The 14,354-nt window shown below is 41.8% G+C and overlaps 1 protein-coding gene across 3 annotated transcripts in view; it reads left to right on the forward strand.

Moving 5' to 3' along the window:
* The window catches only part of esr2a (estrogen receptor 2a), a 43,019-nt gene that overhangs the window by 14,890 nt on the left and 13,775 nt on the right, over positions 1-14,354 (forward strand). Inside the window, exons 2-3 of one of the 3 annotated variants that reach the window (XM_085246082.1) lie at positions 12,383-13,046; positions 13,315-13,508. In XM_085246082.1, the coding sequence (XP_085102208.1) occupies positions 12,670-13,046; positions 13,315-13,508 (571 nt within the window). In that variant the 5' untranslated portion in view covers positions 12,383-12,669. Of the gene's footprint in view, positions 1-12,382; positions 13,047-13,314; positions 13,509-14,354 lie in introns of those variants that run through there. The other 2 variants (XM_085246083.1, XM_085246084.1) reach the window with 2 other exon arrangements.

A 14,354-nucleotide genomic window follows, 5' to 3' on the forward strand; every position in this document is an offset into this window, starting at 1 on the left:
TTCGAGCTATTCAATGAAAATGATCACATGCCAACAAAGCCTTCATCCATTTGGAGGTGTGTGCCAAATTTCAAGCCTCTATAAACTTGCCAAGACCCTCAAAAGCCACTTCATCTTTCATGTTGAACAGCGTTGCCACCAGGGTGCGCCGTTCAGTTTAAAGTCACAATTTTTGCACTGAAGCATCACGAGGGACTGATGGTGATATTCACCGCTTTTGAGGTGGCCAAGATGAACCTGTGAAAATCAGTACAACAAAATTAAAGCCATGACATTTCCTGTTGCCACTAGGTGGCGCTGTCCGTATTTCCGACAATGGGCACATCAATCTGTTCAGGGCGGGTCTGACATCATGCCTGTAAAGTCTGGTACTGATCAGACTGGATTTCATTGAGTTATACTAATTTGTTTCTTCATGGCGTGACATCAAAGTTCGCCACGCCGCTGGGGTCACACCCTTTTGCGAAAAGTCACAGTTTTCACTGTAACCCAAGACCAACTCCTTAAGGCTTTCCTGGAGAAATTTGAGGCTGCAGATGTCACCCATCACTATACTGTACCCCAAAGTGTAAAACATGACATTTCCTGTTCCCACTAGGTGGCGCTGTCCTTGATGTCAAATATGGCAGTTGAAATATGTTCAGGGGTGGAGCCTTATCATATGTGTGCTCTTTGGTCCAGATCGGAACATGTATGACAGAATGAGAGGCAATAAGATTTTCATGGCGAGTCATCATAATTCGCCATGGCGCCACGGCCTCATACTATTGTGAAAACTCAAAAGCTCCGCAATTTAACATGGCACAAGGGTGTAGTTGACACTGTCCAAATTTGAAGTTTATAGGACCAAATCCCAAGGAGGAGTTCGTTAAAGTACAAGGCATGGAAACGGTAAAATCAGACCCAAAATGTCACCTTCAATCCAAAATGGCGGACTTCCTGTTGGGTTTAGGACATTGCCATAATAGACTTTTTTGTTCGACTCTGAACGTTATATAGGTGTACCGACTTTCAAACGTGTAGGTCATACCTATACCGGGGGCTCGCGTTTTTCATTTTTCTAGGTGGCGCTACTGAGCTAATTTTCCCTGGCCATGTCTGGGAACATTAAAATACGTAAATTTTCACCAGACCTGACGCGTGTGCAAAATTTCATGAGTTTTCGAGCATGTTTAGGCCCTCAAACGGCCAATTCATTTGCCGAAATAATAATAATAATAATAATAATAATAATAATAATAAACAGAGCAATTACAATAGGGCCTTCGCACTGTCAGTGCTCGGGCCCTAATAATAAGAAACGGAGCAGATACAATAGGGCCTTCGCACTATCAGTGCTCGGGCCCTAATAAGAAACGGAGCAGATACAATAGGGCCTTCGCACTCTCAGTGCTCGGGCCCTAATAATAATAAGAAACGGAGCAGATACAATAGGGCCTTCGCACTCTCGGTGCTCGGGCCCTAATAATCTCGTCCTCAGCAAAAGACGGATAAATCCGTCTCAGCTGTACAACAACACATGACATACTACACAGTGTCTTTTTTTTATGATACAAAAATTAAGCCAGAATACAAGTAGTAAGTAGCAGCCAGATGCACTTGATTCAAATGCCCGGGATTACCTGATCAACAAGCAGGGCAGGCGTAAGCACCTCCTATAAAAGCAAAACTTTTGGCAGTTTGCTGGTCTGGATTTTTCAGGTGTGCATTAGAACAACGCCAAACAGGAAAGACAACAGCCATGAGCCTGAAGAAACAACTGTTGCTGCCCATCAATCTGGAAAGGGTTACTCTAGATGTCAGATAGCATGCTAAATTCATGACTGAACACGATGAAAAGATTGAACAGGTATGGCCTGCCAGTAAATATTGACAGGAAAAAGCCTCTTACCTTTCTGAATAACAGCACAACTTAGGTTTGCTAAGTTGCATCTGAACAAACCACAATACTTGTAGAGAAAGTGGAGATGTTTGGCTATAATTCACTGCACCACGGTTGGAGAAAACGAAACACGGCATGTAACCAGAAAATCCTCGTACCAGTCTCAAGTATGGTATTGGATGGGAGATGATTTGGGCTTGAAAGAAGGTATGCTTTCTTTTCCACATGATGCATAGTCTCTGAGGTTTCTGTCTGTATAATCCACCACGCGACATCATTTTTGGTGAGATATCCTTAGCTCTCCTAATGCACTGCAAATGAAAAATATTTATATTCTTTAAATTAATCTTTTATTTATCAAGGCGAAAGAGAGACCTGACCAAGAGGGCCAGCATTCACACTTTAATTGTTTTTGTTGTAAAAATAGAGAAAAGAAGTAGAATAAGTTCCAAACTAGTCAAGATTAGTAGTGCAGCGTTAACCGCTTCCTCGGTCACTCACTATGGGTGCTGTGGAATTATTTGGTTAAGATGCCTTTAGATTAAAACAACATCCATTGCTTAATAAATACTTGCTTCAGTTGGACACAAGTGCTTTTCTCTGACATTTAGAGGACTAAAGCAAACAGCACCCCATCAAATTGGTTTTTAAACTCACAAAGACATGAAAGTGAGGTTTTAGAGATGGCCATAAATCTGCTTCATCATTCAACAAAGATCTTTAAAATTTGAAACCCTTTGTTTTCACGATGCAACAGGTTTTTGTCCTGGCGTCACTGTCACTTTGTAACAGAATTAGCTGGAGATGCAGAAATGGTAATAAGAATCCTTTAGTAAGATTTCCCAACTGCTTGACTTGAAATTTAAAGCCTTATAACCATGTGAGCCGATAGTAGGGGCAGCAAGATGTGCAGGGAGCTTTTCTCCCACAATAAGTTGCCAACTTCTAGAGAGTGTAACAGTGAGGAAGTCTGAAGGCAAGGTCAAAGCTTCAAAGGAAACAAAAACTCTTCCACATCTGCTTTTAGCCAGGATTGGTAATTAAAGAAGAAAAACCTTGCCGCAATCTCTTTTAATGTGACTCATCTGTTTTGGGAGGAACATTCACCATCTACAGACACAAGGTCACAAGAATCACTGTGAGACTAGTTGAAGAAGACAACTAGTCCTCCTTCTCCTGCTCTGTTCTTCTTTAATGCTTTCACCAGCACACATTCCTCAAATTACAGGTAATCAGATGCCGACTCGTTATTGATTTATAGGTTTTTGTGATCCATTGATCTACTTTTAATCATATATCATTCCCCAAGTATTAAGGAGAAACCGATGAGCTGGCAACTAGTCCTCCTTCTCCTGCTCTGTTCTTCTTTAATGCTTTCACCAGCACACATTCCTCAAATTACAGGTAATCAGATGCCGACTCTTTATTGATTTATAGGTTTTTGTGATCCATTGATCTACTTTTAATCATATATCATTCCCCAAGTATTAAGGAGAAACCGATGAGCTGGCAACCAGTGCATTTAAACCTCAGAAATTGGCTCATAGGCTTTGATTTTCAGTCATTCAGGAAAGGAAAGGATTATAAACCCATAGAAGAATCAATTATCTGTCATCAGCTAAGGAGTGGATCATTTATCAAACCAGATATGTTTATAAAAAACCATTCAGTTCGTTGTGTGTCGAGGCTAATTTGGGAGCAAGTGTTTGCCTTAGTTATTGTAAAAATCTCCAAATATACTCAAAGTACATGTGGCACATTTTTGCATTTAGTATAGGGCTGCTCGATTATGGCAAAAATGATAATCACGATTATTTTCACTGAAATTGAGATCTCGATTATTTGACGATATTTATTTAACCCTTTAAGACCTACTATAGAACCAAGTCCGCCAGAGCTTATATTATTTTTTTACATGTTGTAGTGCCATTTGTGGGAGCATTTCAAGTTGCTATACAACTGTTATAGCCCATATTTTAATAATATGTATGCATTAAGTCCATAGTAACTACATTAATTGCAAAAAAGTGCAATAAACTACAAAAAAATTGAAAATCGTTTTTGGTTTTTTTACATATATTTCTACTTGGAGAAATTTAAGAGGTTTATCCCTCAAAACTTTAAATACAAAAAAGTTGCAAAAAATAGTTTACAACAACAGGAAATTTATTTTGAGTATCTTCATAGTTTTATTTTGGCGATACAGCAAATTTTATATACTGCAGGAAAAACGAAAAAACAATCCTATGATGCAAATTTGCAAAGAAAACAGCAGGTGCATCAAAATAAAATATTTCCAGCAGTGCAATTTGAGTTCTAAGCATCCCAGAAACTATTCAGAAAAGTCAAACATGACCAGTATAGGCCTTTAAGGCCAACAAGTAAAAAAAACTACATTTCCGCAAAAATGACGTCACTTCCGGTTTCGGCCAGGAAATGGCGGACATGCGATAGTTCGCGCTGACCTCTGTTTCACTGTGGGAAGTGTTACGAACAGCTGATCGGATCGGCAAAGCGTGTTTCTGGTTTTGTTCCTGCAAGCGCTTTTTATGCAATTTTTGCAAAGCTATATGTGGAAGGACCGAGGACAAGCTGATGGCATAAGATGTAAGTACAACTCCTCCGGTTTCATATGCAAAACAAATTATTGCGCTAGCTTACACGGTTCAGGTTCTACAGGGATTTAAAAATAGTTACACAAAACGGAGCATGCTGCTCTGACCGGCTTTAAAGGGTTAACAATGACTTTAAAAAATAATATAAAATAGTGTGCAACACCACTGAAGTTTTTTTTACCTCTCTTTTGGCAGTCACTCTCCTCTCCAAATAACTTCTGCTTAGCTTTCCGAGCTTCCCTCGGGTCCTCTTAATCAGCGGTCTCCAACCTTTTTTTGCACCACGGACAGGTTTATGCCCGACAATATTTTCACAGACCGGCCTTTAAGGTGTCGCGGATAAATGAGGGAGGGGCTAATAATCGGCTCAGTCATTTTTAATGATCGTTGAAAGCCCAGATCGTAATCGTGATTAAAATTTGATTAATTGAGCAGCCCTAATTTAGTATTTATGAAAATGCAAATTGGTTTTAAGGCAAATTCACCTTCGAATCCGTTGCAGTAACTGATGTTTTTTGGACACTCAAAGGCAGCGAAAACAAGCTGTGGGAACAACAAATATACTGATATGTTCTGTTAAACAGTTGCTTATTTACACGTTCTCTGCAGAAGGAAAAAGTTTAGCATTTATTTGAGCAACATGATTTTATCTTTTGTCTGTTTTTGTTGTTTAGTTTCGCTTTTGGTCTTTGCTCTATTCATCATACATTGTAATTTATCTGTTTGTTTGGAGCCAACTGAACAGATGCCTCAAAATCCACTCGGAGCAAGTACTGAGCTGAATCACTTGGGATTGCAAAATCTAGTCCTATTACCGTATTTTCACGACCATAAGACGCACTGTGCTAAAAGGCGCAGTCTCAGTTATGTGTGCCCTTACTGTATTTAACACACACATAAGGCGCACTGGATCATAGGGCGCATACAAGTACCGTATGCGTATTTAAAAATAAAGCGGGAGCAAACCTGAGTTCGGTACCTTACTCACATTTTTATTACCAGTAATCGTCATCATCAACAACACACAAGCATACAAGTGTGCGTATTTAAAAATAAAGCAGGAGCAAAACAAAGTTTGGTACTCACATTTTTATCATCAATCAAACCCATCGAAGTCCTCATCCTCTGTGTCTGAATTGAACAGCTGCGCTAAATCTCCATCAAACATGCCAGGTTCACTTTCTTCACTGTCAGAGTCACTTTCCGTGCCGTGCGGCTCCTCGGAAATGATGCCGGCTTTTGCGAAAGCTCGAACAACAGTGCCAGCAGACATGTTAGCCCAAGCATCTACAATCCATTGGCAAATTGTGGCGTAACTCGCCGGGCGCTGCCTTCCACTCTTGGTGAAACTGTGGTCTCCATCCGTCATCCATCGCTGGATGTGTTTGTCGCCGATGTGTTTGCTGCAGTAGGAGCGGAAGATGGCCAGCTTTTCCTTATAATCCGCTGGAAGTTGCTGCGCTACCGTAGTCCTGGTCCGGATGGAAAAATGGCACCGTTTCATAAAAAGTGAAAGTGAAACTGCTTTTAGCCGAATGGTGACCGTCGAAACGCTTCTCCCGCTCGTTCTTTGCTCGATGATCCACCGCTCGAGTCTTTCCTCCAACTCGGGCCACCTCGCCTTATGTCCGCGGAAACTCAACTGCGTTTTCTTGACCTGCCGGAGCTTGTTTTCTAGCTTCCTCCATTTGCGAACCATCGATTCGTTAATCTTAAATTCTCTCGCCGCTGCTCGATTTCCATGTTCCTCCGCGTAGCTGATGGCCTTCAGTTTAAACTGTGCTTCGTAAGCGTGTCTCTTTGCCACTTTCAGGGTTGTTAAAACAACGATGTCCTGCATAACGCACATACCTGTTCTTTTATACAGGTATGTGCGATAAAGTCAACGCACACACGTCACCCTTTAGCGTTCTCATGGTGTTCTCTACTACGTCCTCCTTACAACACACAGGGCGCACTGCGCTATAGGGCGCGCCGTACTTTTTGAAGAAAATCTAAGACTTTTAAGTGCGCCTTATGGTTGTGAAAATACGGTAAGTAATCTTCCTGTTTTAAAAAATAGAATAGAATAGAATAGAATTCAACTTTATTGTCATTGCACATGTCACAGGTACAAGGCAACGAAATGCAGTTTGCATCTATCCAGAAGTGCTTTAGCCACGATATAGATATATTACAATATATATTAGCAATAATATAGATATGTGAGTATATTACAGAAATAGGTCTGTTATGGTATGTTATAGTCCTCTCACCACTACTGTTCTCCCTCTACACTAACGACTGCACCTCCAAGAACTCGGCTGTCAAACTCCTAAAGTTTGCAGATGACACCACCGTCATTGGCCTCATTCAAGATGGTGATGAGTCTGCATACCGGCAGGAAGTTGAGCGGCTGGTACTCTGGTGCAGTCAGCACAATCTGGAGCTGAACACTGTAGTCACTGAAGTCTGTAGAGATGACAGTGGACTTCAGGAGACATCCCTCAACTCTGCTCCCCCTCACCATATCAGACAGCCCTGTGTCAACTGTGAAGACCTTCAAGTTCCTGGGTACAACCATCTCCCAGGACCGGAAGTGGGAGACCAACATCAACTCCATCCTCAAAAAGACCCAGCAGAGGATGTACTTCCTGAGACAACTGGGGAAGTACAGTCTTCCACAGGAGCTGCTGATCCAGTTCTACACTGCGGTCACTGAGTCTGTCCTGTGCTCCTCCATCACAGTCTGGTATGGAGCAGCCACTAAACAGGACAGGAGCAGACTGCAGCGGACTGTACGGGCAGCAGAAAGGATCATCAGCGCCCCCCTGCCCTCCATCCAGGATCTGTACCTCTCAAGAACCAGGAAACGGGCAGGGAAAATCATCACAGACCCCTCACTCCCTGCACACAGACTTTTTGATCTGCTGCCCTCTGGCAGACGGTACAGAAGCCTGCAGACCAGGACCACCCGACACAGGAACAGTTTCTTTCCCCTCGCCATCTCCCTTCTTAACAGTTGACCTGTCACACTGCTCCCACTGCCAGACTGCAACTACACCTTATGTACATTTTGTAGTATTCATTCCACCTCATTCATTTCTGTATTTTATGTATATAAGTTTAGATTCGTTATTTATAGTTGGTTTACACAGCTTTGTGTATGTATGTGTAATGTGTGTATATATAGACACGTGTGTGTGTGGTGTGTGTGTGTGTGTGTGATTTACATTGCTGTGCTTGAGAGCCACCATCTACCGGAACCAAATTCCCTGTATGTGTCTGCACATATACTTGGCCAATAAACACGATTCTGATTCTGATTATAGGGCTGGGCTATATCATACCGTTCACGGTAATACCGGTGTAATTTTGGGCAAAGACAAGAAAATGAAATATCGCGATAGGATATGGGTAAAACAAAAAATGGCGGCGACGCAGAATGAGAAGAGCGAAACTGGATCGTTGAATGAAACGGATGAACCAGAACTGGTTTGTAAAAATGCTACAACTTCAGTGGTGTGGAACTGGTTTAGCTTTCATCCGTCAGATACACAACAAAGCACTATTTCTGGTAGAGCATGCTAGCGGGCCGTCGTTATTACCGTGTTTTTTTGGAAAATACGGCACACTTAAAATCAATCCTTTGATTTTTCTGAAAATCGACAGTGCCCCTTATAATCCTGTGTGCCTTATGTATGAATTCTGGTTGTGTTTACTGACCTCGAAACGATTTTATGTCGTACACGGCGCTCGAAAATCTGTCAAATGTTTTAGTATGACTTTGCTAAGCTATGAACCCGCACCGCTTGATGGATTGTCGGAGCATTACGGCTATCGTAGGCAGGAGGCTCGCGGAGTGATACGTACTGTGCTTCAACATAATATTACCGTGTTGTGTGTGTATAACCTCTTTTTAAGTTTTGTGGATGTTATACATGGTTATGCTGAGGATATGTCGGCCAGTTTCCACTGGAAATGCCTTTTGGTTAAACTATCAGCAAGGAATTTGCATTTGCACTGTTACATTTTTATATAACTTTAATGCACATAAAAAACAGCTGCTTGTTTAAGTGAAAATACATTGCTGGGTTTTTTTGCACAAATAAAGTTGTGGAGTTGTAAAGTATTTTGTCTAGTGTCAATTATATCGTTATCGCAAATTTTTAAATGTATATCGTGATAAATATTTTTGGTCATATCACCCTGCTCTAGTATGTTATAATGTACACGGTATGAAGTATGTTATGAATATGCTATAACTATAAGTATGTACAGACTATGAACAGGATATAAATATAAAAAACTATACAGAAATATGAGATATGCAGGTTATAAACAGTTGTTGAATTAAAATTTATTGTATTGTACAGAATGATTATTTACACAGAATTATAAAGTAGTGCAGTTAAGATAAGTGAGATATGTGGATAATTTCTACAGAGGCTATATAAAGCGTTAGTGGTTGTGAGTGGTGGTTCAGTCCATGTTGTTATTATTGTGTGTATGAGGGTACAGTTGTCCATTTTGTGTGTGTGTGTGTGTGTGTAGGTGGTTGTGGGTGTGGGTGTGGGTGTGTGTATGTCCAGTCCATGTGTTTAATGTGAGTCAGGTGTCAGGAGGCAGAGTTCAGGAGTCTGACAGCTGTGGGGAAGAAGCTGTTCCAGTACCTGGTGGTCTTAGTCCGGAGGCTCCTGTAGCGCCTCCCAGAGGGCAGGAGGGTGAAGAGTCCATGTGATGGGTGACTGGGGTCTTTGGTGATTTTCCCAGCCCTTTTCAGACACCGCTTCCTGTAGATGCGTTGGGCAGTTTTCACAACCCTCTGCAACGCCTTCCGGTCCGAGGCAGAGCAGTTCCCGTACCAGACTGTTATACAGTTGGTCAGGATGCTCTCGATGGTGCAGCGATAGAAGTTCACCAGGATGTCTGAGGACAGGTGGTTCTTCCTCAGAGTCCTCAAGAAGAAGAGGCACTGGTGAGCCTTCTTGACCAGCTTGGAGCAGTTGGTCGTCCAGATGAGATCCTCGGAGATGTGAACTCCCAGGAACTTGAAGCTGCTCACACGCTCCACAGCCGTCCCCTTAATGTAGATGGGTGGATGTGGGTCAGCATTCCTCCTGTAGTCCACGATGAGCTCCTTGGTCTTCTCGGTATTAAGCAGCAGGTTGTTTCTGTCGCACCACTCAGCCAGACGATCCACCTCCTCCCTGTACCTCATCGTTGTCGTTGATGAGGCCAATCACCATGGTGTTGTTGTTGTTGTTGTCCTGGTGTGAGAGGACAGAGTGCAGTGCGATGGAGACTGCATCCTCTGTGCTCCTGTTCTGGCAGTATGCGAATCGGTGGGGGTCCAGGGTGTGTGTGTGGGGGGGGGCAGGATTTGAAGTGTTATGTACCTAAAGGCTAAAAGACCCCTGTATTTATAACAAATGTTGGCTTTTCAAACAAGAAAATAAAAAATTCAGATGAACCATTAAACAGGTGCTAAACCATATCAGAGCAAACCAGAGCCATCCCCAGTCGGCTTCTTCCATACCTCATAAAACATCTTCGGACTTTGACTTTGAAATAAAAGAATTTTATCCACTCAGTAAAGTTATGTACTGTGTGAATTTTACCTGCTATTTAGGTCAAAAGAGAAAAAATAGTTGCACATTCACATAAAAAAATGAGGCAGGAAGAACTGAGTGAACAACAGCTCAAACACCGCAGGACTCCAATTTATCGCACGCTGAAAGCTTTAAATTTTGAGCACAACTGTTTCACAAGAGAATAACACACTACTCTGTGCATTATTGTCTGAAACCAAGAACTTTTCCACAGTAAAAATTTCTAATGCTGATGATTATTCAATTAATCAACAGAAACTGGAAACAGTTTTTACGATCCTTTCTTTTAGTGAGTTTTTAAAATCAGAAATCCAGGTTTGAGCTTTATAAATGTGAGGATTTTATGTTTTTTGTACCACATAACTAGGTACATAACCCGTCTTTAGATGTTTTCCCACTTGTTTATAGTCATCAAAATAATAGATTATCTTGAAAATAATTTTAACAAATCAAACCAAAATTGGATGAATCTCTCAACTGCTGGGTGTTTTTCATGTAAATTGTTCATCCTTCAGTGGCCTGTAATGTGTCTACATGTCTTTAGGGCATCATCGGAAAAGTTTGTTTGCAAAACTTCCACAGTAGAGGTCATAACTCTCATGCTTCGTAATAAATCCTTGAGGTCACTGATGAAAATATTATTTTGTGTTTCCCTGCCTTCATTTTTCATTATGTTTTCACAGCTGTAAGAACAGCATTTGCAGGCATGGTTGAATTTCATGTTATAAAAAGGAGAATTCACCTTGGTTTCTTTCAAACTGTCCCAAATAATTAATTGGCACTTATGACAGTTGAAGCTCTGAGTCCATTTACTGCCGTTTCTTTAGCAGTGCTCATTTTACTTGTAGCAGAAGCCTCCAACTACTCCTACGGGTTATCGAGTTTGTTACTCTTCTCTGATATTTACTGAGATTAATTCAGGCGTTTTTCTTGGATAAGTAATGACTTACAGGTGTGGGCTTTATGCCACAAAGGTAGAGACACTGTGTACCAGCGACTGAAGACAGACTCCTGCCACTCAGGAATGATTAACTGCTGGATTTGATTCATCAGATGTGGTAAGAGTAAACCAACGTGTCCTTGGGCTGCACTGTGGTGCGTTACTGTGCACTCGCACTGCATTTATTGATCTTTCAGGTGTTTCTGTCCACAGGGCATCATAAATCACAATTTCTTTTTCCTCTCACCATTTTTGGTAGATACTGCAGGTGTTTTGAAGAAGCAAGTGAAATTGTAGCGTCTACTGATCGTTAGAGCTGACATTTTTATATTTTTTCATCGTTCTGATGGTCACTGTAGTGGCTATATTAATTTCTTAAAGTTCTTCCTTTCTCTTATATGTAATATAACCACACTACTGACGGACAAGCGCCTGTTTTTATGCGTTGTCGTTAGTAACAGCGACGATAACACCTTCGTGTGTGGCTTGTTTATGTTCCACATACACCTTTCACAATAAAGCTCAAGATCCTGTTGAGACTTTTCAAAATAAACTGAATCACGTGAAAGAGCAGATTATTTACAGATGAGAAGTAAAAAATAAACCTTAGACTCAAACGTTAGAACAGGCTTTCCCCGCAGCACGCCGTGTAATAAATACAAAGAAAACGGCGGCCTTTACAACTTGTGTCTATAAATGTATAGTTTCATGCATCGGTTAAAACACTCGACTCCGGGTAAAGGACGCGCAGCTGGAAACACTTCACGCAAGTCGAGCTGCCCGAGATTCACAGAATTTACAGACAATGTTACATTTTTGTGATTTATATCGTTATCGGACGATAGAATTCTTATATCGGGATATGAGATTTTGGTCATATCGCACAGCCCTATAAACCACTACACTGTGCAAAAGTAAGCTTCCGCTGAAGAGAGTGTGGGCTCACTCCTAGAGATGGGGCGAGGGGCTCAGACAGTTAGAAGGGTTCAATTTTGCACCAGTTCCAGTGATTCAGGAATTTCACTAGAATTCCTCCTATGTGCATGCCACGTATAAGCCTAGTATGTGCAGTGTTTGGAGAAATCTATACACCCTGTAGCTTCTCTTTGTGGAGTGGGAGTGGTAGGCTTAGCTGGGACTACTGCTCCCACTCTTTTCGTTCTTTTTGATTCTACTTTTTTCCTTTTTTTCTGTAAACTGATTGTACTCCGATATTATCAGGGGAGCTAAGTATGAAGTTTTACCAAAGTTTAAAAGAAGAGATTGTAAATGAAATATATTTATTTCATCTACAATCGCAGGTCATGCCGTGTATTTCAATATATCAACCTGTCCCTTCTTCTTTCTTGTCCAGGTGGAAAGTTCTGCTGCTTTTACTGATGAAAAACCCATGGCAGGACTGAGAAGGAATAGTGAACATCCCTCCTACCCTGTCTTACACTCCTCTCCTGTAAACCTCCATCTTCTGGACTGTTTCACGAGGATATTCAGTTATGCCGAGCAGAAAGCAAAGTAAAATCCATTTCTCAGCTTTGACCATGTGAGCTCTGAGGTAGCTCTCTTAGCTCTGTTGTTTTTTGGCGACTCTTTCCAGTTGCCGGTAATGTAGTAATTCAAGTGATATTAGAAGCGTTTGGTGTCATGATGGCCGCTGCCTCCTCGCCTGAGAAGCTGCTGCAGCTCGAGGAGATCGACTCCAGCCGAGCTGGTAGCTGCATTCTCTCCCCGATCCTCGGCTCCTCTTCTCCTGGTCTGTCCCATGAAACAAGCCAGCCCATCTGTATCCGCTCACCATATACCGACCTCGGCCATGACTTCACCACCATACCTTTTTACAGTCCAACTATCTTCAGCTACGGTGGTCCGAGCATTTCTGAATGCTCCTCTGTCCATCAGTCTCTGAGCGCCTCTTTATTTTACAGCCGTGTGGGGACGCCCATTACGCTGCACTGCCCCCAGGGTCGATCCCAGCAAGGCCAGTCAGCCCAGACTCCGTGGGACAGTGTTATAACAACCAGGTAGGACTGGGCGCAACACCTTGACTACGCTGTGCTCTTTAATCAGTAGTTGGCCAGCTAATGATTATTCAATTAGTACTTAACCTGTTATTTATTGAACAGCTGTTTTTAGTAACCTTTTTCTCCAGTTTTTTCTTTTTCAACTAAAGCTACAGCAAGCTAAAAATAATCATCTGTAATCACATTACTGATTCAGTGATTTATTACTGTGTATTACTTTTAATCAACTGTTTTGCATACTTAATCTACATGTTTTTGTCTTGGGAAGAAATCATGACTCAAAACTGTCTGTTAGCAAGAGTGTGAGGAGGCGCTCCCAGGAGAGCGAGGAGAGCATGGCGTCTTCAGGTGGGAAGGCAGACCTCCACTACTGTGCTGTGTGTCATGACTATGCTTCAGGCTACCACTATGGAGTCTGGTCGTGTGAGGGGTGTAAGGCCTTCTTCAAGAGGAGCATCCAAGGTGAGACAAAACATACATACGGTTCGAACAATTGCTTGAAATCTTTGAAAATACTTGAATTTTAATACACTTTTCAAGGTTTGAAAAGTGCTTGAATTTCAAATGTGGTGCTTAAAAGTGCTTGAAACTGTATTTCATTCACAACAAATAACTGTCTGACCGAATGGTTTTCTTATCAGATAGAGAAATAAAATGAGTCGCAAAGTTGAAAAGCTAATTTTCTCAGTTGGATGCCTGTTTATTTAAGGGAGATGAATATTACATTCTAATTGTACCTAATTACGGAGCCCCGCAGGGGACATGGGAGAAAAAAAAATTAGGGAGAAAAAAAAAAATTAAGACGGACTTTTGCGAGATCTCGCAAAACAAACTCGGGATCTCGCAAAAGTTGAATTCGAACAATAGCGGCAGCTACTTAGTTGTAATATTACTCTTTCTGGGTCACAAAATACACTTTTAAGATATTTTGAGGCGTGAATGTAGTTGTGTAAACGTCAGATACCTGCTCGGTTTACAAGACATCACATATTTGCAAAAGTGCTCCGACGTTTTTGGAGATCTGACACCCACTAGCTCGAAGCTAACGGGAGGTCGAGACCTACTACAGCCGGGAGGAACACCGCTTTCCCGGCACATCGTGCCTCGACCTCCCGGTCGGCTTCGAGCTGGCGGCCTCCGAAGAATGCGGCTAAAACTTTTGCGAGATCTCGCAATACTTTTGCGAGATCCCGAGTTTGTTTTGCGAGATCTCGCAAAAGTCCGTCTTAATTTTATTTTATTTTCTCCCTAATTTTTTTTTCTCCCATGTCCCCTGCGGGGCTCCGTACCTAATAATATCACAGATGA

The sequence above is a fragment of the Mchenga conophoros genome, linkage group LG15 (genome assembly GCF_057382185.1).
Source record: "Mchenga conophoros isolate Kocher_MC1m ecotype Shallow Benthic linkage group LG15, M_conophoros_male_GT1.1, whole genome shotgun sequence".
Taxonomy (NCBI): Eukaryota; Metazoa; Chordata; class Actinopteri; order Cichliformes; family Cichlidae; genus Mchenga; species Mchenga conophoros.